The following is a 21,430-nucleotide window of genomic DNA, read 5'->3' on the forward strand; positions in this document are numbered from 1 at the left end:
TTTATAGTAGAGCCCCACCTTATCGTCCTGACCCCATCTCCCATCCTCTCCCTAGATGCCTCGTCCCTCCCTCCTTTCTTCAAACTAACCCCCTCCTCTGAACTGGAACAGCCAGACTGGCTTCTACATTTGGCACTTAGCATTTGTTATCTTAGTATCTTATTTCTCTCCTGCTGGCTGTCACTTCCTCTGTGAAGCCTTTCAGGACCACCGACCCCTCCTCTGTGTTGCTCAGCCCTCAGCATGAAGAGATGCTCCCAATTCACCTGCTTCCTGTTCCTCTGTCAGAAGCTGCCTCATTTCCACACCTCTGTTCCTCTGGCCCCAAAGCCCTACCTGTGCTGCCCCAACTGTGCATGACGTGGACACACCCCGCAGAAGACAGATGTCAGAAAGGGGCAGGCAAAACAGGTTCTAAAAATAAGCAGAAAGTTTTCTCTTTCTCATGTGAAGAACTTCCTGGTCTTTGTTTTTCAATGGCTGCAGAGCTTTTCCTGAAAAAGGACGGTGGTTAACGATTTGAGCCAGAGTGTAGAGCACTGCCCACCCCCCCACCCCCCATTCTCTGTGCATGAGCTTAACCATGGTTGTAGATCCAGGGACCATCCTGCGCGGTAACCGGTAACCATCAGAACTTTGTCTTTCTCTCTCACCTCTCTAGGAGTTACTGCAAGAACTCAGGCACCTCAAAATCAAGGTAGAAGAGTTGGAAAATGAACGGAATCAGTATGAGTGGAAGCTGAAGGCCACTAAGGTAAAAGGCGGTTCTTACACTTATGGGGAGGCCTTGAGGCCCGGTAGGGAGTGTCTTTGTCCAGACTTGGGGTTTTCAGGAGCCTAGGCTGGAAAAATGTAGAAACTGACCCTACTGTGAGCACATGCAACAGTGGCCACATTGTGCAGCAGACAGCTCTGATCTAGGAGGGCTCTTCTCATGGAGATGGTCCACAAGCTAATGAGATGCTGAAATAACTCAGCCTCCTTCCTCTTGCTATGTCCTGTACCACCACCAGCTGACACTGGGCCAAGAAGGGGTGAGTGAGTGAGGGAGCGAGTGAGTAAGTGAATGAGAGATGAATTCTAAGGCAGATGAACCAACGGTATATTGGCTGCATCATTTTAAATTTAACAGTCCCTGTAATAATCAGTTTTTAAAAATAGGCATGCTTTTCTTCAGCAATGAATATATCCCTAAACAAATAATGTGTACTTTGAACATTTAAAAAAATCAAATCATGTTTCTATTGAACTGCGGGCTTTGCTATTTAAAGGACACTGAGGATAACTTCTTTTGTGAAATAGCATTTTTCCCTTCCCCCTTGGTTTCTTCCTTCATTTCCTCTAATAGTTGAAATGCAGAGATTAAAATGAATGGGTTGGAATCCACCCACAAATTTATTTATTGTTTTGGCCTGAACATTGTATTTAAAGATGTCTAATTAGTTGTCACTTAAGTATGAGGATATTTCACATGAAAATACAGAGTTAGTCTGCCCGGGGGTGGTGGGGTATAGGGTGGGTAGCTCTCAAAACCCCGGAGCAGCATTTCTGCTTGAGGGAGCCTGGGCAGGGCTGCCCCAGGGTGGGGGGCACACCTGCCATTTCACTAAGGTTTCCGCAGCGCCACCTACAGGTGTTACCACATGGCCCTGCAGGCATTTTCATTTTTACTTCGAGTTTTCTTAACTTCTCGTTTGTATTATACTTTGTTTTATCTTTTTCTGTAAGTTAACTTTTAATGATTACAAAAACAATAATATTCAGTGTAGAGAATTTTTAAACCAGAAAAGATATAAAAATCATTCATATATCACGTAGGAGCTACCACTATTAATATTTCCTTCTAGGCATTTCTCTTTTTAGGTTCTCTCTCTCTCTCTCTCTCTCTCTCTCTCTCTCTCTCTCTCTCAATTTCTGGTTTGGATAATTTATATACAACTTTATATCATGCTCTTAAGAGAAAACTCTGAACATGTTTGCTGTCTGTAATCTATATAATATTCTATTGTATGAATATAAAATAATTTGCTTCACCATTTTACAGATGAGAAAACTGAGGCACAGAGTGGTTAAGTAACTTTCCTGAGACCTGACAGCTAGTCAGCACCAACCATAGACAATCCAGATCCATATATCAACTGCTTTGTTTTTATGTAATTATACCATTGTATGCACTATGCTTCATAGTCACCAGTTGTAGGAACACTGTTTTTCTCAAATATGTCAGAACCTTCTGTCCTGATGCTCTACTCAAGCAAATACAATCTTGGTGAAACCTTTGAAGCTGTACATACCACTTTCTCTTATGAACCCAAACAACTCTTTTCTTTCTAAATTACCTAAGCTCCTTTTCTCCTCATGTAGACCTTTGAGATCCCAAAGTTATTTAAGAACTACCGGGTGTGGAGCACCTCCTGCGTGCCACAATGTATCAAGCTCTTTGCACACTTTTTCTCATTTGATCCATAAAATAACCTGGTGAGGTTTATTGACTCATTGTCCTCATTTTATTAGTAAGGAAACTGAGGCTCAGAGTGGCCAAGGTAAGGTTTGGATCTGGTTCTGTGTCATTCCAAAATGCATGCTCTTTCCTCTACACCATTCTGATTCCCTGCAATAAAATCCTTCACTGGTTTTGAAAGTTCTTCATTGTTCTGTGTAAAACTTCTTGGTCCCTAAAGGTGAGTTTCCTTCCAGTGCAGCAGCAATAGGGCTGGTCCCTGGGTTTAATGAGGCCCAGCACCAACCAGGGTGCCCATCTCTGCCTGTGGTCACTCTAGCCTCAGTGGCTATTGCCATAGCACATACTTTGTCCTCGTGGTCAAATAGAGGGCCTCTGGGCTATTGTTGACTTCCTACCTGTGGGGACAGGATAACAGAGCACCTGGCCTATTGTGTGCAAATTGGCAGGGGTGCAGCCCAAGCAGAAGCCTTTGCTGTATACTCCATTGCCTGGCTCAGGAATCAGGTCTCAACCCCTATGTAGTCTGTTTTGATGCTCAGAGAACTAGCTAGTTATTCATAAGAGAAGGAATAGTATGAGAGCAGCAATAGTAGTATTTATTTATTGTGTACTTACTGTCTACCAAGCATTAGGCTAAGTTGTTTGTAACCATCATCTTATTTAATGCTTACTACAGCCCCATGAGGTAAATGCTCTTTTCCCCATTTTATAAATGAACCAAGACTCAGAAAGGTTAATTCATTTGCCCAAAGTCACCCAATAGGAAGTGAGAGAATCCAAGTTTGTTTGACTTCAAAGCCAATGTGCCTCTTGGGGTGGGGGGGACCTACACAGTTCTGGTTTTCTAATGAGTATGGGAAGGCATGGTCAAGCACACCTACAGTTACATGTGAAATTTAACCTGCTATCCTTAGAGCCATGGGAACCACCCAACGCAGCTGCCGTGGGTGTACATATATAAATGTGTGTGTGTGCACTGGTGTGGCTGTACTTACCTGCTTTATTTGCAGAAGTATGTCTGCTCAGCATACCTGAATGCTTGTGTGGATATACATGTGGGTGAGCGTGCACAGGTACCTGGAGGTTAGACAGAGGCAGTGGCTGTGCACAAAGGGTTGGGGAGGGAATGTTTGGCTCACTCTTTATCTACCAGTAGTGGTTTGATTTCCACTGTATTTCCCATACAGGGTGGAAAATGAAAGGTGCGTGCATTTGTTACAACGGTATACATGCTGTTGCATGAATATCTTGGGGAAAGGAAGACCACATCCAGAAAGAGAGTATTTATCCCAGGACCAAGGGCAGCACACAATCCCAGCTCCTCCAACCTCAGTGGTGTTAGGAACAGAGGGCAGGCGAGGGAAAGAGCCTGGTCAGGTTGGAAGATGCAGAAGAAGAGCTGGGAGAGGGCCAGAGTGGTAGGCGGGGCCAGAATGGCCAGGAAGAATGAATTTATTCCGCAGAGCTCCACCTTGTGGGGATGGTAGTGTGCACCTCTAACTGCTCACCTCCAGCACCTCTGCTTCTAATTTCCTAGTATGTCCTGGGACCCATTGGCCCTGGGCTCTGACTTGAGGCACTTCATTATACTTTGCTATCCCTCTGAGCTGGTATGGATCCTGTTTCCTTCCAGGCTGAGGTAGCCCAGCTGCAAGAGCAGGTGGCCCTAAAGGATGCAGAAATTGAGCGTCTACATAGCCAGCTGTCCCGGGCTGCAGCTCTACATGGTGACCATGCAGACAAAGGTAAGTGGTTTGACTGTGGCAGATTGCAGTTGTCCCAGAGTCCTGTGTCCATTCCTGTAAGAGGGCGTGCACGTCTATGAACAGGAGTGGGCATGTGTGAGTAGGTGCACTAAGGTGCATGTAAGTGCGTGTATGTGTGCAGACAAGTCCACGGGAACAGATGTAGGTGTGTGTGTACATGAGTGGGCCTGTACAGCACAGCTCTATCGTGGACTCACTGCCATGATCCCTCCCCTGTCCAGAAGACTCGGCTCTGAAGGCTTTTCTCAGATGAGTCTGATAATTAAAGCTCTTTGTAGCTACCTCTGGAGCTTCAGACCTTCACTTGATTGAAGACCTGTTTTTGTGTCATCACCAAAAGGGAGGATTTAGCAATTCATTCAGTCATTTAATGGATACCTGCCTGATACTCGTGCAAGGCCCCAAGGTTACAGAAACAGATCAGTTATTTCTTATCCGTTAGAGCTCAACTTAATTGTTACCTCTTAGAAAGACCTTTCCTGGCCACTCTACCTCATGTAGATGCCCCCAGTCCTATTTTTCTCTCAGTCAGTGATCTTTTTGTTTTCTTCATAACATTTATTATAACTTATCCGTGTTATATAGTGGGGGAGAGGTCTCTTTTACATAGACTGCCATCCTCGCTCTGGGGCGGGTACCATGTCTGTTTTGTTTAAGTCCATGTCTGCAGAGCCTAGCATAGCGTTCGGCCCATGGTGGTCTCCTAAGACATTCTTACCGACTAAGTGACAGGATGGTGAATGGTCCCTGAAGAGTTCACTAGAGGGTAAATCCTCTTATTACCACATGTTTAGTATTTACAGCTATTTGCCTTGTATACAAAATGGTTACACATCTTCCAACTTTTCCTCTTACCTCAGGCTGCAGAGCAATGCTGGGGAGCTCATATAGCCCGGCGGATTGGCCCTAATACCTAGTCTCATCTCGGCCTCAGCACTGCTTAGCTCATGAGCTCGGATTCCTGGCTAGAGGGGAAGCCAGGTAGCCATGAAACAGTGACTTACGCCACCAATATGCTAATCCCTTCCCCAGCCTTTCTCTTCCCAAGCCATTGAGTATGTCACCTACCTGCCAAGCCTAAGGTAGATGCTGGCCCCCTCCCCCGCAAAAAAATACCCTAGACTATCTGTGATACTAAACTTGGACAGAGAACTCCCTGATCCATGACTTTTAGATCAGTCTAAGCCTTCCAGACCCTTCCCCATTCTATCATCAGTTACCTCCTGGAGCTGGTCCTTTGGTCATTTGCTGCTCAGGTTGGGTCCCGCCCAAAGCACCAAAGTGTGCCAGCCTTCATATGGGGCTTACCGCCCTCCCCCACAGACGGGGCTGCAGACCTGATCTTCAGCTGCCAAGAACATTAGTTGATGAGCAAGCACTCTGCACTTTCCTCTGAAAATTAACCCTTACAGCTGTTTACACAAAGTCCATAAATCTGTTCTTATTCTTGTTGGTTGTAGCAAGCATCCTAAAAGGAAATGGGGTGCCTATACTTTTGTTTCATTGGCCCCTGTACTTTTCTTATATAGACACCCCTATTCTCTTTGCAGTCCCAGTTTGGGGAGGGGTGTAGGTCCTTGTTTGGAAATTCTGTGCCAGTTCTTCAACATCCAATATTTGGAAGAATGACCTCCAGCTCCTTTAGGCATTGGCCTTTGACCTGGCTCTCCAGACCCGTTTGGGAAGAAGTCAAGAGAGTCCTTGTTAGTTCCAAAGTGAGAGAAGGCGGTGAACTGTGCACCACAGACTGAAAGAGATCCCTCAGCCCATAGGGAAATACTGTACATTTATGATGAAATAAGATTGTTTTCCTTACCAGTAGAGTTTGTTTTAATATATTTATAGATGCACCTAAACGTTTCTTAGTCAGTTTTGATTATACCACTTTAAGCCAAGTACCATGTTTCCTCCAAAATAAGACCGAGCCAATCAGCTCTAATGCATCTTTTGGAACAAAAATTAATATAAGACCCGGTTTTATTTTACTATAAGACCAGGTATAATATAATATAATATAATATAATATAATATATAATATAATATAATATAATATAATATATAATATAATATAACACCGGCTCTTACATTAATTTTTGCTCTAAAAGACACATTAGAGCTGATTGTCCAGCTAGGTCTTATTTTCGGGGAAACACGGTACTCTTATATGATCATACTTTTCTAGTCTCCATTCAACTGTAGACTTTTTTTCCTCATTTTAAATTCTCTGCTACAATCCATAGGACTATATGCTTTTCTCTAAAACTAGTTGCAGCCCATGTATAGTCCTACTCAAGTTATAACAGATAAACATCTATATTCTTGTGAGATGTTAATTATAAAAGATTTTTGGGTCCTCTGTGTCACCTTGGAGAAATGGCCTTTTGTGTTTTTTTCCCACAAATGTCTATAAAGAAAAGACAAAATGATAGTTTCGTTCATTTATTAGTGCAATAAATATTTAATGAGTCTAACTGTGCCAGACACCACCATGGACTCTATAAAGATGTAAATAAGCCCATGTGTAATTTATTCACACGGAAATTTCTCAAGTTTAGACTTGAGGAGCATCTTAGCGTGTGGGGATAGCTGCCTGCATTTATATAAATAATTCTTCCTACGCCTAAATTCTTTCAGACCAAGAAATTCACCGTCTGAAAATGGGGATGGAAACTTTGCTTGTTGCCAATGAAGATAAGGTAAAGCGGTCATTTGGGGGCCCCGTCTTTCCCTGCTGACATCCCTGCCTCTGTTTGACCCTTGCTGGTCTCTGATATTTTGGACATAGCCTGCCCATCTGGCCACTGACTCGGGGATGTGTTAGTAGAATGGCTTCTGCCTCCTAGAGACTAGACCTCAGCCACCTGTTTTTGACTTTGATGTCTGGGAACTTTGCCCAAATGGACTCTCTACAAGGCAGATTAAAGCCATGCCTGCTCATTGCTGGTGTGGGGAAAGAAATACCACTGTAGTTACTGCCAATGCTTAGACTCCTAGCAAAACTCTAGAACAGCCCGCCAGTCTCTCACATGCATGATCCAGTGATAGACCCATCATAGAGACACCAGGCAGCACGCTGCTTACCCTGCCGTCTCTATTCTTCACATCTAGTTCCTATATAATCCTAAAATAACCACCTCTCTTAGAAGAGGGGACTCACCTGGCACAAGCATCAGTTCGGAGGACCACAGCCCTGCATTTTACAGATGACAAAACAGATTCAAAGTGCTTATGCAGTTTTGCCCCAGGCCAGGTAACAGGAGACAGCAGAGCTAGAGTTCACACCCACGTTTGTCTTACTCCAGACTCAGTGTGGCCTCCCGAGTCCTCGGCCTTTGCTGGAAGAAATGATCCCTCTGGGAATGTCCTCTGTTGTCTAAGGAACCTCAGACGCCTAAGGAACAGGCAGGGATATTAGGATAAATAGACAGCTTTATTTTAGTCTTGGATGACATTTGGACCAGGAGGCAGATTTTAATGGTTACCTCGGGAAGGTAGGGAGACAGTGAGTTTCCTTCATCTGGAAATGTTTAAGCCTGTTGAAGGCTATGTCAAGCAGGGGTTGTTTTATGGTTAGAGATTGGACTCAGCCTTCAGGGAAAGGCAAGAGTGCCTGCAGCTGCCTAGGAGGCAGATCACTGAGAACCCAGGGGCCTGGAGACCGTGTTTCCCTTTGGAATATTCCATAGGTTCCACATGGCATCTCTTCTCAGGGGCCCCAGAATGTAGTCTGAGCCCCCAAATGAACTTAACTTGAGGTACCAGTGGTGGTGTTTACAATACGTCTGCTCTCACACTGTGGCAGGACCGTCGGATAGATGAGCTCACAGGGCTGTTAAACCAGTACCGAAGGGTGAAGGAGATTGTGAGGGCAACTCAAGGTAAGAGCAAGGGGGATCCCACCATTCTCTCCCAAAGGTATTCCAGCTACTGTGTTAAATCCCAGGGCACTCCTGCCAGGACATTCATTTTCATTTGGAGAAGACTCTGCTGGAGAAAAGATCTGGTTAGACTGTCCTGAATTGTGGGAAATGGGCAGCTCTTAAGATTTCCAGAAATTTTGTCAAATGGCACTCAGTTCAGGACTCCCAGGGACAATCCCGATCACCAAGAAAATAAAGCCTTCAACTTGAGCCTTTGGGAACCCCGACCCTTGGAGGTTCTCCTATGTGTCTTCCCCAGATACCCCTTAAAGCCAGTGAGTGCAGTCAAACCTGAATCAAAAATCAGTTCAGTGCCCTCATTGTCTACCTTCTAGAAAATCTAAAAGCTCCCGAGCAGACTCCCAGGGAAATGGGGAGGCTTCTTTGTGTCTCTGGGTGCCTGGGTTCCCACAGGAAGTCACAGGGCAGGGAGAGCTGTTTGCATTTCATATTTGCTGCCCAGGCTGAATGCAATGTGCAGGCAGCATTCATGTTTTTATGGGCACAGTGGGGCATGAGTCAGGCTGCCTGCCTTACTGTTCATACTATTGATCTGGGTGGGCTCCCTCCCATCACAGATCCTGAGGAAGCAGCCGTTTCACACAAGAGGGCTGTTTAGAGGGTATTCAGGAACCCCAGATTCTGGCTGAGCTGCTGCATAGTCTTGAGAAGAAGCTGAGCCCCAAACTGGGTTGTGGCTGACTGATCGCTGCCTAGGCCACTGCCAGCCCCTGCACACGTGCAGCCCTGTTTTCTCTAATCCTTTGGGATCTTGGGTCAAGTCACTCTCAGTGTGTGATTGCCTGTGGCCAAGGAGTGAGGAGGTTGGAGAAGAATACTACAGGGTGCCTTCTCTCTGCTCCACGTGTGAGCTTTGACCTTTGACCTTGAGATGACCCTTGTAGCAGCCCTTGCTCAGATGCTCTGAAGAATGTGTCCAATCACACTCTTAATATCCCTTTATATATTTCTTAGTCTTTCTTCACGGAGGAAAAACAGTGTTAGAATTTTGAGGTACAATTATAGGTTTCTGAGCAAATCACACTATACTGATCATCTCTTCTGCATTACTGCTTCCAGGGCCTTCTGAAAGAAGTCTCTCAATCAATGAGGAAGAACTGGAGGGAAGTTTCAGGAAGTGGAACACCACAAATAAAGGCCCCGAAGACTTATTTAAACCAGAGGTGCTGTATTTCCATCCATGATGTGGGGTTTCAGCAGGCCCTAAGAACTCCCTCTGAGCACAGGGGAGGATCTAGTCAGGCACCTGTCAGGTATAAATCTTGACAGGTGACAGTCCTGAGAGCCATGAGGGCAGCAAGGGCCCAGGCACAGGCCTGCGCTCCACTCGGGAGGGACCGCATAGTGGATACTAGACTTTCAAGTGTAGAAATTTCCTTTTTTAATCCACTTCCTTGTTTCTTTTTGTCTTTCCTTTCTGCAATGCAAGCGTAGACCAAAGGTGTCGTTTGCTTTATTTACCACTGTTCCTCCAGCGGCTGCAATAATGCCTGGTACCCAGCAGAATTCAACAAACGTTTGTTGAATAAATGGATGCATCTGGCTCATTTAGAGGGATAGCTGCAAGTTTTGAAGTGATACATTCCTATGTCACAGCCATCCCTCTGGCCCCTGTAACGGGCATGCAGATTTTCTTTCTCTTTTGCTTGTTTAAAATCTGGTCCTATTATATCAGTCTCTGGACTTAGGTTAGATACAAACAAGCAAATGAACTTGTAGACACAGATCTCAAGTAGAGAAGGGGCTTCAGCCTAAGATCCACAAGATTTGAGAAACTCCAGAACAGTCAAAATGAAAAGGATCTTAGTGGTCCAGCTCAATCCTTTTAATTAAGGGAGGAGCTAAGTGTCACCCAGTGACCCGGTTACCTAGTCACAGCAAGCATTCCAGATTGCTGGCAATAATAAAATAGCAGTAACTGATACATACTCAGAACCTCTGAGCACTGTACATGGCTCACCTCATTTCCTCCTCTTGACACTCCATTGGGATCCTTAATTGGTGAGGGTGAGGCTCAGAGAGGCCAAGTAATCTGTTCTAGGTTGTATAGCAAGTAGATGACAGGACCTCGACTTGAATCCAGGTTTATCTGACCAAAAAGCCCAGGCTTTTAACAACTGTGCTATAATGCCAGGGTTCTTCCTACAGTAGACCAAAAAGATACTGGACTGTAGAGAAAAGAGGTAGACTTTGCAGTCAGTGCAGTACTGAAGACGTGGGACTGTGTCCTTATACACCACCATTAGCTCATGTTCATGCCAGCTGTGATGCACTTTCCTTTCTTGCTTTCTTGGCGAGCCCATTCTCATTTCTCAAGATTTAGCTCAAGTGTTCTTCCCTCTGAAGCCTTCCTCCCATTCCCTCCAACGAGAGAGCCTCCCTCCCATCTAGCCCCATGTTATGTTGTAGGCATTGGTACCATAAGGACATGTTACATTGATCGTTTATCCTAATTAACTTATGGGCCTCCCTGATGTGGGGTGTGCTCGCCCCACACCTAGCACAGGGTCTGGCAGGCAGTAGATGTTGCTCATGTTTGTTGAGTGACTATATCAATTTCAGTTGCAAGCAACAGAAATCGAATATGGCTAACCTATGCCCAAAAGCAGTGTTCCTGAAAGGGTGTGCGGCAGCTCGCTGAATGAGAGGAAAAGCTGAAGGACCAAGTTCAGAAAGGGCAGGAGCAGCAAGAATCCAGGATTGAGGTCTCTGGACTCTCTTGTCAGGACTCTGCTCCTAGGATGAGAGCTTTGTCCCAGGAAGGAGAGGCAAGTGGGCCCAGGTTGTTCGATTACACCTACCTCCTTGGCATCTTGAAAGAGCAAGAATTGATGTAGCCAACCATGGCTGTATGCTGAGGCAGAAATGTAACCCCCCAAAGGGATTGTCCAAAGAAGGGGAAAGGATGGTGGGTGGTCTCCAAACAGTGACTGTCCTCTACAGTGACTCTTCTGTTTCTGGTACAGATGCCTCCAAGATGTAGCTCTCCCATAGTGGGGCCGCCTCCGCTACCACAGAAATCACTGGAAACCAGGTAAGAGGCCCGAGCATTTCCCCGGAGCTGCTATGCTCTCAGTCCATTTTTGGGGCTCCTGACACGGTGGGGGCTGTCCACTTGTGTTGAGCATGACGACCATGTACTGGGCACACCTGCCCTTCCATCATCAGAGCAGCAATCCAGGCCTACTGGGGCCAAATGCATGGAGCAGTCATGAACCATGTCTGCTACCCCTGGCCACAGAGGGGCTTCCTTTCCCATAGGCCAAGGGTCTGGGTCATTGTCACTGACAAAAGATCTGGTTGGGTTGGAGCCTCAGGAGAGGTGGCTGCATCTCATCTGTGACTTCCAGGGGCTCCTGGTTGCTGAGAGCATCCTGTGATGTGTGCCTGTTATTTCCAGCGGCAACTTTGGAATGTGCTTTCTGCTCTCAGGGTGAATCTAGCCCTGTGACAAGCCACGCTGTCTAGGGAGGGCCATTTCTTCTACGGGGAAGTTGCTCCACTTGCTCTGGGGAAGCTTCACAGAGCAATGAGTTTCTAACAGGCCAGCCTGTGGGGTCACTTGGCTGACACCTGTCCAGTTCCCTCTAAAATGAACCTATTCCTAGTTCCCTATGTCAGCTCTTTAGAACACATTACCAAGTGATGGTGATATGGAGCTTGACCACCAAGAGCAGGCTGTCTTTCTGCCAAGGTGTCTGGAGAAGGCAGCCACAACATGATGGAAGCATTCCCCAGAAGGGTGCTCAGTCTCCAGAGCTCCAGCATCTGCACTTTCAGAACCCCACCTTCCAGAGTGCCCGTGTTCCCTGAGCCTTTAGTCCCAGAGAAAAACGGCAGTGTCAAAGAGGGCAACTGGCCAGCCCTTAGTTTTGCAGAATAAGAAATTTGGTAGATGAGTTCACTCATGAGGAAGTCAACACTGAGTAACTCACACTGACCAGACTTCCAAGAGACTAATGTACAAACAGATGATGATTTATTCATATAAACTGAGAAATATCACTGCCAAGAACACATGTCACCAGGCCACCTTGTCACCTTGTGACCAGTGGTAGCGTTGCCTCTTCTCTATCCAATTAGTGCCCTTCTCTGCAAAATAGCCCCCAAGAAAGCAAATTCCTCTAAGCAGGCTGGTCAGTGCATATAGAAGATCCTAGCAGGTAATGCTTTGGAGCTGGGGCTGGCTGATGTGCTCATTTCCTCTCTAAAGTAACCCCTCCTCCCTGGATTACTCTTAGACTCACAGACAAGGCAGTATTGGTGTCTTTCCTCTTTTACTCTGTAGGCACTGCTCTCTTATGACCACAAAACAGTCCACTCACATTGATGTGGCAGAATTGAGTATATCCCAGCATTCTGAGGAATGCCAAGGATTTTTCATTTGGAGTTAATTGATCCTCTCATGCCCTCACCAGCACATTGTGAGAGCGGCTCTACCCTGAGATGGGCCAGTCTCGTACGCAATGATTGTGATGAGAGGGTGGTTTTTATCTGATCTTGACCCTAAGCCTAAGACAGACTGCTGGTTCAACATCTGGAATGTCTTCTGCATGAATGATACCATGTGCCTCCTTCTCCAATAACTCTTTCTTTTGTGTTTTCCCAGGGCTCAGAAAAAACTCTCCTGTAGTCTAGAAGACTTGAGAAGTGAATCTGTGGAGAAGGTCAGCCTATCAGTGTCTCTATCAGATTACTGCGTTATTCCTTTGTGCTGGGACACACAGCAAGGTCCTGGTCCCCGCTTTTATAAAGCAGATAGGGAGGCAAGGTTTACAGGAATATTTTGAGAAAACTGGTCAGGTGTGACCCCAGGCATCCCAGAGGCTGAGCAAGTCAGGAAATGCTATCTGAAGTTCATGAGAGGTGCTGAGCTGGGCACAGTCAGGTTTGGGGAAATGGTGGAGCATGAGGAGGTATGGTCAAGGTCATGAGACAGATCAAACCAGAAAAGATCTTGAATACTAGTCCTGTATCCCCAGGGTCCTGGGGAGCATTGCAGAGATTTTGAATGCACAAGTAATGGGGAAAGGAGATGATCCCAGACCCCTGGGCTGGAGGGGAGGGTCGCAGGCTCTTGAGCGAGGTCACTGGAGACCCTGATAGGGCACCTTCCCTGAGCCGCACTGCACAGGATCCCTGGTGATACACAGTGGAAAACTATAAAGGCTGGGGCTGCCAGGAGTCAGGGCCACTCAGTGGCTTTGCTCCCCCAGTCGTGTGTCTCCTGCCCCACACCCCCGTCACATTGCTGGCAGCTGGGGGTAGATAGTGACCTGTATTTCCTGCCATGGACTGTGGTTACCTGACATAAAGATGGGGAGGGAGGGGATGAGCGTTGCAGATTGACGCTGGAAGGTGGTCCTGAGTTGTTGTTTGTGACTAACACGGGTCTCTTTTTCTTCACGTAACTGAAATCCTCATTGCCACTCCATAGTGTGTCGATGGGAACCAACTCTCCCCGGAGGGAGACCCAAAGGTACATTAACTGCATGTCCCTATTACGTATTTGTGGTTGCATTGTTTGCTGGAGTGTCTTCATTTAGTGAGTTACAGCTTTTGTAACCTTAAAATATGTTAGCTATAAGGGTTAAGAGGGTGAGAGAAAAGACAAAACTTCCTATCCTGTTTCCTTTGTATGTGCACCGAGCTGTATCATGTGCTTTCACCGCCCTTATCAGTAGGATAGGATTTCTTATTATCTCCTCCGTTTTATAGGCTCAGAGAAATTCATCTTTAACCAGGCAACATAGATCCGATTGCTGGGAAGGGAGATGTGATCTCAGCGCACAATTAGAGGAGTGTGACAGCTCTCATTCTTTCTGTGCTGATATGTCATGATTTAAAAACACAGGAATACGCTTGGCTACGGTGCAAGAATCTTTCTTCAATATCCCCTAACGTTGGTGTCTGGCCCTTGCTTTCTGTGACTGAGAGCTCATTATACTGTTAGACCCCCTGTATTCTTTCCCAGCTCTGTCTGGTAGATGCATCTTCCGGGCTTCCCTAGAATGTGCATGCCTGGTCCTGGATCTTGCTCTGGAACCCATGGAATAAATCATTCTGCCTGCTCCTGACAGCTCTAGAATTTAAGTCCTTTGGGCTGTCTCTGAGTTAAACATCCTCTTCTCACGTACACAGATCACAGACCTTTCATGTTCCTATTCAATCTCCTTAGATCGGCTCTAGTTTCTCAGTGTGTCCTCTCACTGTGCCCTGGACCACACTTGAGTGTGATACTCCTGATAGGATCTGACCCGTGCCTTCCGGCCCCAGGCACGTGCTCGTGTCTGTGCTTCCATTTGTGTGCTAGGCCTGAGGCAGGTATTGTTATTCTCTATTTAGAAACCATAAAACAGAGGTTCTGAGAGGCTAAAGAGAAAGGGCTTTGCCTGAGTCTGTCTGACTCAATGCCTGGGCTCTTTCCACCCGTGTGTGCTGCCTTTCTGTGCTCGGCAATCAGTTATATGCTGCTCCCTGGCTGGGATTTCCATTTCCCCACAACCAGGCTTATTCTTCTTGGAGACAAGAGAAGCAGAACTGATTCAAGCATTTCCGTTTCCTCTGGGTCCTGTCCTGACCTTGCACAACTTTCTCCAGCAGTGAGTCCTTCCTTCCCAGTTTTCCTTCTTGGCTGAACAGAGCTGAGAGCCCTTTCCCTTGCCCTTGGTTCCTCTAGTTATCTTTCTCACTGGTCTGGGCCACCTTTGAAGCCCATCCTTGGGTTGGGTCTTTGCTCTCTTTACATCTCAGCTCCTCGGCCAGCTCCCAGAGCAACCCACGCCAATGCTTTGGTTGTCTCAGCCCTGCCTTAGGAGAGTATGTGTGATCACACAACCAGACATCTGTTTTTGAGAGCCCGTCCCCACTCTCATATTTCCTATATACTATATAACTTGGAGTCATGCCTTTCAGTTCTCTGAATGTTTTGAAGGCTGCCTTCCCCACAGTCAGTGGGTCACAGGTCTGACTGTGCATCAATCATTGAGATGCTTGTTAAAAATACAGACTCCCAGGGTACACTCCCAGAGGGGCGGATTCATGGGACCAAGTGGAACCTGGGAATTGATATTGTTTCTACAAGTGCCCCAGGTGATTAAGAAGCAGCCAGTCCATGGCCTAGCTTTGGAAACTGTTGGACTTGAGCGCATGTCTGACTGGTCAGGTCCAGTCTCGACCTCTAGGTCACCATGAACTTAAAAATCACATTGTCTCCATCTCTCAAGGTTGTGATTATTTCTACTTCACCATCCAGTTCTTTCAGAATTCATTGAGAATTTAGCCTACTTTTCTCATATCCGTCCTTTCTGAGCTATTTTATAGAGCATTAGTATTCAATGTTCAATGAATGAATTGGATTTCAAACAATTTCTAGGACATGCATGTATAAACAAACTGTAATCAGAAATTTATTGGGCACTTAGCTTCTAACTAATTGAAACTTCAAAAGATGTCTCAGTCACTGAAGTCTCCCATTGCTTTTCTGATTCGTCCATTTTGAAATCAGTTGTGTCTTTCATATCTTTCTTCTGGGTCCAACTGTAGGTGATTCCCTTGGTAATGCTGCTTCAATTTTTCTTTTGTAATTCTCACTCAAATGCATTCCGCGGTGTTTCCCTCAGGTTTGTGAATTTAGGGGTCATTATATCTTCCTTAACCAAATAATTCCAATTCTTCTTCCCCTTTTAATCGGCTTGTTGCTTGGGGACCCTTTCTATGGCCAGAGCCCATTGCACTGGGGCCGAACCTCATGCAGACTATAACCCTAAGTTCCTAGGGGACTCTGTCAGCATGGAGCCCTCTGGCTCATTTTCTGTTGTCATCTCCCCTGAGTGTGGGCATATCTTCTCACTTTGCCATAATCTGATATTTTTCAAAATAACAATTATCATAATATGTAATAATATATATTAGCTATCCATAACATTATATAATAAAGTAATAGCTTTTATTAGAATTCTGGTTTATATATTCAAAGAGCTCAAAGGGTAACACACAGCTGTTTATTCATTGAGCCTCTGAACACTAGACCAAATGCAAAGGTCCCCTTTGCAAGACACCTCCACTTCTGCTGAGAGTCCGTTGCAGTCAGCCGTGGGCTTGGGCCTGACCCGACCCGTCTCACTGCATGGCCTTGGGCAAGTTTCTACCTCTCTCAGAACTCTTCTCCCCTTTCCTGGCCTGGACTAAATGATCTTTGAGGGGTCTTCGAGTTGGACTAAGTGAAAAATGCCTCTTAGAGAACAGAGAGTTGTTCCTGCATCCAGAGATTTCCTAAGTGGGTTTGAGTCTGAGACTGACGGCTAATTCAACATCTCGCTCTCCCCTTCTAATAGGACAGCCCTTTCCCGGCAGAGCACAAATACCCGACGTTACCTGGGAAGATGTCAGGAGCCATGCCCAATGGAGAGGCTGCCAAATCTACTCCCACTGCCTCCCAGCCGGACCCTGCCGGGAGCAGCCTGCTGCGGCTGAGTGAGTATCCAGGCCCTGGGCCTGTGGCCCCTGAAGCGACGGGCGGCCTTGGCACTTCCAATTACTGCACGAGATCCCTGCACCCACCACTGCCGCCCACAATTGGAGAACGGTGGGGGTGAGTGGATGGGACAAGCCATACCTCGGGGTGGTCCCACTTCCAGAGATGATGGCTCCCTGTTTGGGCACACTGTTCCCTTTGGTAAACACTTCAGAGCCCCAGAAAACGGGGGTGTGTACCCACCCTTTCCAGCTGCAAGTACACCACCCCTCGCTCCCCTCTTCTATTCCTCCTCTCTTGAACCCCTTCCTATCCTTCCCATCATTCCTTTTTTCCCTCCCTCTTAGCTATCCCACTCCACCCTTCCTGTCCCTTGCTCCTCCTCCTCTGTCATCCTGATCTTCTCTTTCCTGTCTCTGCCTTCCTCTCTGCAGCCTCTCTATTACCAATAGGATGATATTATGCGCTCTTCCAAGGGAGGGCATTTCCTTAGAGAAATGAAGTCAGTGGCCAGTGGGCAAGGATGTCAGTCCACAAGTATCCTTTTGGTGCTTAGGACTTGAAACCGTGGAGGTCTTTGCTACTTTCCATGCATAATAGGCCGTCTTTCCCCAATAGCAGCAGCAGATCAATGGGGCCCAGGAGGGAATGTTCTAGTCCTGGCAGAGCTCTCCCTACCCCTGATTCCTTGTCCCTGGCTGTTCCCTGTGCCAGCCATGTGTTGGCTTTTGCCCTTGGCCAGTTCTGCCTTTGGTTACAGGAACTCCAGATAAGCCCTTGAATGTGTATGTCCTGATGACAGCCAGACTGTGGACTTGAAGTGGTTTTGGACATTCTAGTCTGACCTAAGTGAGCCCTGGCAGCCACATAAGCTGTACAGGGCCTGGTGTATTCAGTCCCTGCCACTCCCCCTGCATGTGGACACCCTACCTGCAAGGAAGTGCTCCAGGAGCATTTGGCCCTGCGCGTGAGGCCGCCTCTCGCTGTGCTGACCCTGTGGGCCAAGCCCAGTCGCCATTCACCCCTTCCTTCCTTGTGGGGTTGTTTTTCTTTCTGTTTGAGTTTTTCTCTCTTGCTCGATGACTCTCTTGTTTATTTCTTTGCTTCCCTATAACTCTGGTGGGCTGGACTTGGGCCTCTCTTGCTTCTTCATGTGGCTTCTCTGCTTCTTGGTTGGCTGGAGATCGTGGCCGGAGTGTCAGTGCCCCCGTATTAGGTACTGTACCCTTCCAGGTGAGGTGGAGAGTGAGATACCCTGTTTCCCTACCCTAACACCCGCTCCCAAACACTCAGCCAGGATCCCCTCCTGTCTGCATTCTCGAATCTCCCTTGGGAAAAAGAGAGCAGGCTCCTTCTTGGAGTTATCTGCAAGTACTTGGACCCCAAACCCTTAAAATTCAAAGGCATTAGCTCACCCAGGTTTGGAACCTTAATCTCACTCAGTCCTCGGAGAGAAAACCTGGAGTGTGCTTGAGCCCCCTTGTGAGATCCTTGTGAGATCTTGGTGGCCGAGCTGGGCAGACTCTTCCCAACTCCCTCTGAACAATGGCCCAGGCTTGGGGGAATGTTTGTAAAGGTCACATCCCTTCCTCTCATTCACACATCATTACATTCTTTCAATCTCAGGAGACACAGAAAGTGGTTGGGACGACACTACTATGGCCAATGACCTCTCATCCACATCATCTGGTACTGAGTCGGGCCCCCAGTCTCCCCTGACACCAGATGGTAAACGGAGCCCCAAAGGCATCAGGAAATTCTGGGGCAAGTAAGTTGGTGGTGATGATTATAATTTTATTACTTGGAATTAATATTCTTTTTGACTGGGCAGATTCTCCATAAACCCCTGTTCAATTAGATGTTGGAGCAGAGCAGTAAAAACAGTGTGGTCATGTTTAGAGAGAAGAATTTGAGTGATTATTTTAGGGCCCAGAGAAGGAGAACTATGAAAGGTACCCAATAAATACAGTCAGCTGCATTACATGTCTCTCGTTCAAGGCATCCATCCATCCATCCATCCCCCACACCCTGAGCACATTCTCTGCAGCTCAATCACATGTGCTTTGGGAGAGACACATGGGTAAGACCAATTTCTTCCTTTTTAGGGGTCTGTCTGTATCTTCAGAAATCTTTGAAGATGGAGTGCTGACTACTTGCTAGCTCAACTGACCCAGTCCATGAAATGAGGCAGAAACTGGGGCCTCCTACCAGGCACCAAACTTCACTTGTACCCCCACGGGGAGTGGCACAAGTCCCAGAGGCAGGATTAGAATTGAGACTTGGGTCTGGCCAAAGAGCTCTCACAGGTCATGATCCTTGACCCCTGGGGAGGCACTTGGAAGCAGTGCCATTGAGAATCCTGGGTCTGGCTGTGTGGCCCTGTGTAGGAGGGGTTGCCCTGACTCCATGCTTTCAGACTTCCCCCTGACAGTCTTTGTGATGCCTCTCTTTCACGCAGGATCCGAAGAACTCAGTCAGGAAATTTCAACACCGATGCACCGGGGATGGCAGAGTTTCGCCGAGGTGGGCTCCGAGCGACTGCAGGGCCCAGGCTCTCTCGGACCAGGGACCCCAAGGGTCAGAAAAGGTAAGCCTCCCTCCAGTCCATTTACAAAGAACTGTGTGAAGTCCTGACCAGGGTGGAGTGGGGATGGGGCTAGATGTTCCAGAGCACCCAGAGGTGGGAGACGGGAGCCCTCGTGCAGAGCTTCCCAACCCTTCCCAGTTGACACAAGTAGACATCACTCATGCTTACAGGTACACAGAGGGAAAGATAAGAAGTCTTCTGGCTCTTTAAGGAATTCCCCCACTTTAATAACAACTCAACCAGGCATTCAAACAATGATTTTTTTTTTTTTTTTTTTTTTTGACCAGCATGTTAGGGTTACTTTCCTAGAAGAAATCTTTTAAAACATCTAGTCTTCTAATAGTCCATAAATCCCCATTTATTTTTTAAAAATGAACAGAATGTTGCTTTGTCAACTTCTTCCCTACCCCCCAAAAAAGACTCTATTGAGATTTTAAGGGTGCCATTAATATTCACACTTTACATGAAAAATTGATGTCTCTAAGAATGGATGGCTTTGTAATACCCAGTCATCCTGTCTAGGAAGACAATCTAGCTCTTCATTTATTCATGTCTTTTCTTCTGTTGCTCAGTTGGGTGTTACAGTTACCACCTTCTCCCTCCTCCCACCCAACACACACACACACAGTTACACAGGACCCACAGGTTCCTTGTAAAGTCAACTAGACATTTTATAATTTTGGTTGCTATGAGTGGGATTTTTAAATTATTTTAACAAGAAAGTTAGTATGTATGCATTGATGGTGTATAGAAAATTGTTGGTTTTTGTATATCATAAATATGTGTACGTGTGTATTTTATAACTAGCCACCTTACTGAATTCTCTTGCGTTTTCTAGGTGGGCAGTTGTATCATCTGAAAGGAATGGCTTTCTTTTATTTCTACCTCTCTAATAGCTATGCTTCTAATTTTTACTTTATCTCTTTTTATTCTGGCTGCACCACTCAGACCAGTGTTTTCAATACTGATAAAAACTATTGTCTTTTTATTGGCTATAATGTGAATGCCCCTAGTGTTTCATTAATAAATAAGGTATTAGCTGTTGTTGATTGGAGGAGTTTTTTTGTTTTTTGTTTTTTTAACATTAGAGAACTAACCCCCCCTTTTCCCAGTTTTCTAAGTGTTTCCCTAAAAATGGTATTGAACCCTGTTGAAAACGTGATTCTGTTGGGGATCTTCATTCTAATGGGGCAGGACTCTGGGCTTGTGGCACATGCACACGTGTGCGTGGATGACGGCGCACATACACACAGCCTCACGAGGATGCTGTAACTGCCCCACGCTCTCAGTAGCTACAGATTTGGAACTCAGGCCAGGTGTTACCACAGGAAATGCTAGAATTTACCTCAAATGAGTGCATTGTAGTGGTCTTTTGTTTAACTAGATCCCATGATGGGGTTGTTAGTTAAAACACTGTTCCCCTTTTTGTGAGACTCTGTTGTGTTCAGATGGAGCCTCAGGCTCTCCCACTAACAGGCACACGCTGTTTTCCTGCTTCCCAGTGATATCAATGCCCCCTTTGCCCAGTGGAGCACAGACCGAGTGTGTGCGTGGCTGGAGGACTTCGGCCTGGCTCAGTACGTGATCTTTGCCAGGCAGTGGGTGACTTCTGGTCACACTTTGCTGACAGCTACCCCTCAGGACATGGAAAAGGTAAGGACTGAGCCCTGGGTGAGGAGATTCCCCTTCCTCCCCAAACCAATGCCTGGAGAAGTAAGGCCCCCCACTTTCCACCCCCACAGGAGAGTGAACAGAGGAAGCTGAGACTCCCTCTGTCACTGCACGTTGATCCCTTGGCATAGTGCAGGGGTCCACTGCCACACTCCATCCAGGTGGAATATCTCCACCAGGCATAGCATCCTCCAAGGGCCAAACTGCCCACAAAAATTTCATACCTGTCTTCATCTTTCAATTTCAGGAGCTAGGAATTAAGCACCCTCTTCACAGGAAGAAGCTGGTTTTAGCAGTGAAAGCCATCAACACCAAGCAGGAGGAGAAGTCTGCACTGCTAGACCACATTTGGGTGACACGTAAGGACAGGCGTATATGTGTGTTATGTTTCTGGCAGCTCCTCAGAGTAGACAGAGTTTCCCTGTGAATATGTGTCTCAAAGACAGCTGTCGCCTTGGGAAAGGCAGATGGATTACTGAACCTTATTGGGAATACAGCTGGAACTCCAAAATGCTCGTTTACTGC

At 46.6% G+C, this 21,430-nt stretch overlaps 1 protein-coding gene across 17 annotated transcripts in view; it reads left to right on the forward strand.

Moving 5' to 3' along the window:
• PPFIBP2 (PPFIA binding protein 2) overlaps positions 1-21,430 on the forward strand; it is a 123,670-nt gene that overhangs the window by 93,997 nt on the left and 8,243 nt on the right. For 12 of the 17 annotated variants that reach the window (XM_074335935.1, XM_019728175.2, XM_019728216.2 and 9 more), the window contains 14 exons: positions 662-754; positions 4,098-4,209; positions 6,865-6,926; positions 8,033-8,108; positions 9,231-9,334; positions 11,138-11,205; positions 12,781-12,838; positions 13,609-13,650; positions 16,508-16,646; positions 17,831-17,863; positions 18,274-18,415; positions 19,106-19,234; positions 20,737-20,887; positions 21,153-21,264. In XM_074335935.1, the coding sequence (XP_074192036.1) occupies positions 662-754; positions 4,098-4,209; positions 6,865-6,926; positions 8,033-8,108; positions 9,231-9,334; positions 11,138-11,205; positions 12,781-12,838; positions 13,609-13,650; positions 16,508-16,646; positions 17,831-17,863; positions 18,274-18,415; positions 19,106-19,234; positions 20,737-20,887; positions 21,153-21,264 (1,321 nt within the window). The remainder of the gene's footprint in view (positions 1-661; positions 755-4,097; positions 4,210-6,864; positions 6,927-8,032; positions 8,109-9,230; positions 9,335-11,137; positions 11,206-12,780; positions 12,839-13,608; positions 13,651-16,507; positions 16,647-17,830; positions 17,864-18,273; positions 18,416-19,105; positions 19,235-20,736; positions 20,888-21,152; positions 21,265-21,430) is intronic. The other 5 variants (XM_019728190.2, XM_019728223.2, XM_074335936.1 and 2 more) reach the window with 1 other exon arrangement.

This window comes from Rhinolophus sinicus, linkage group LG06 (genome assembly GCF_036562045.2).
Source record: "Rhinolophus sinicus isolate RSC01 linkage group LG06, ASM3656204v1, whole genome shotgun sequence".
Taxonomy (NCBI): domain Eukaryota; kingdom Metazoa; phylum Chordata; class Mammalia; order Chiroptera; family Rhinolophidae; genus Rhinolophus; species Rhinolophus sinicus.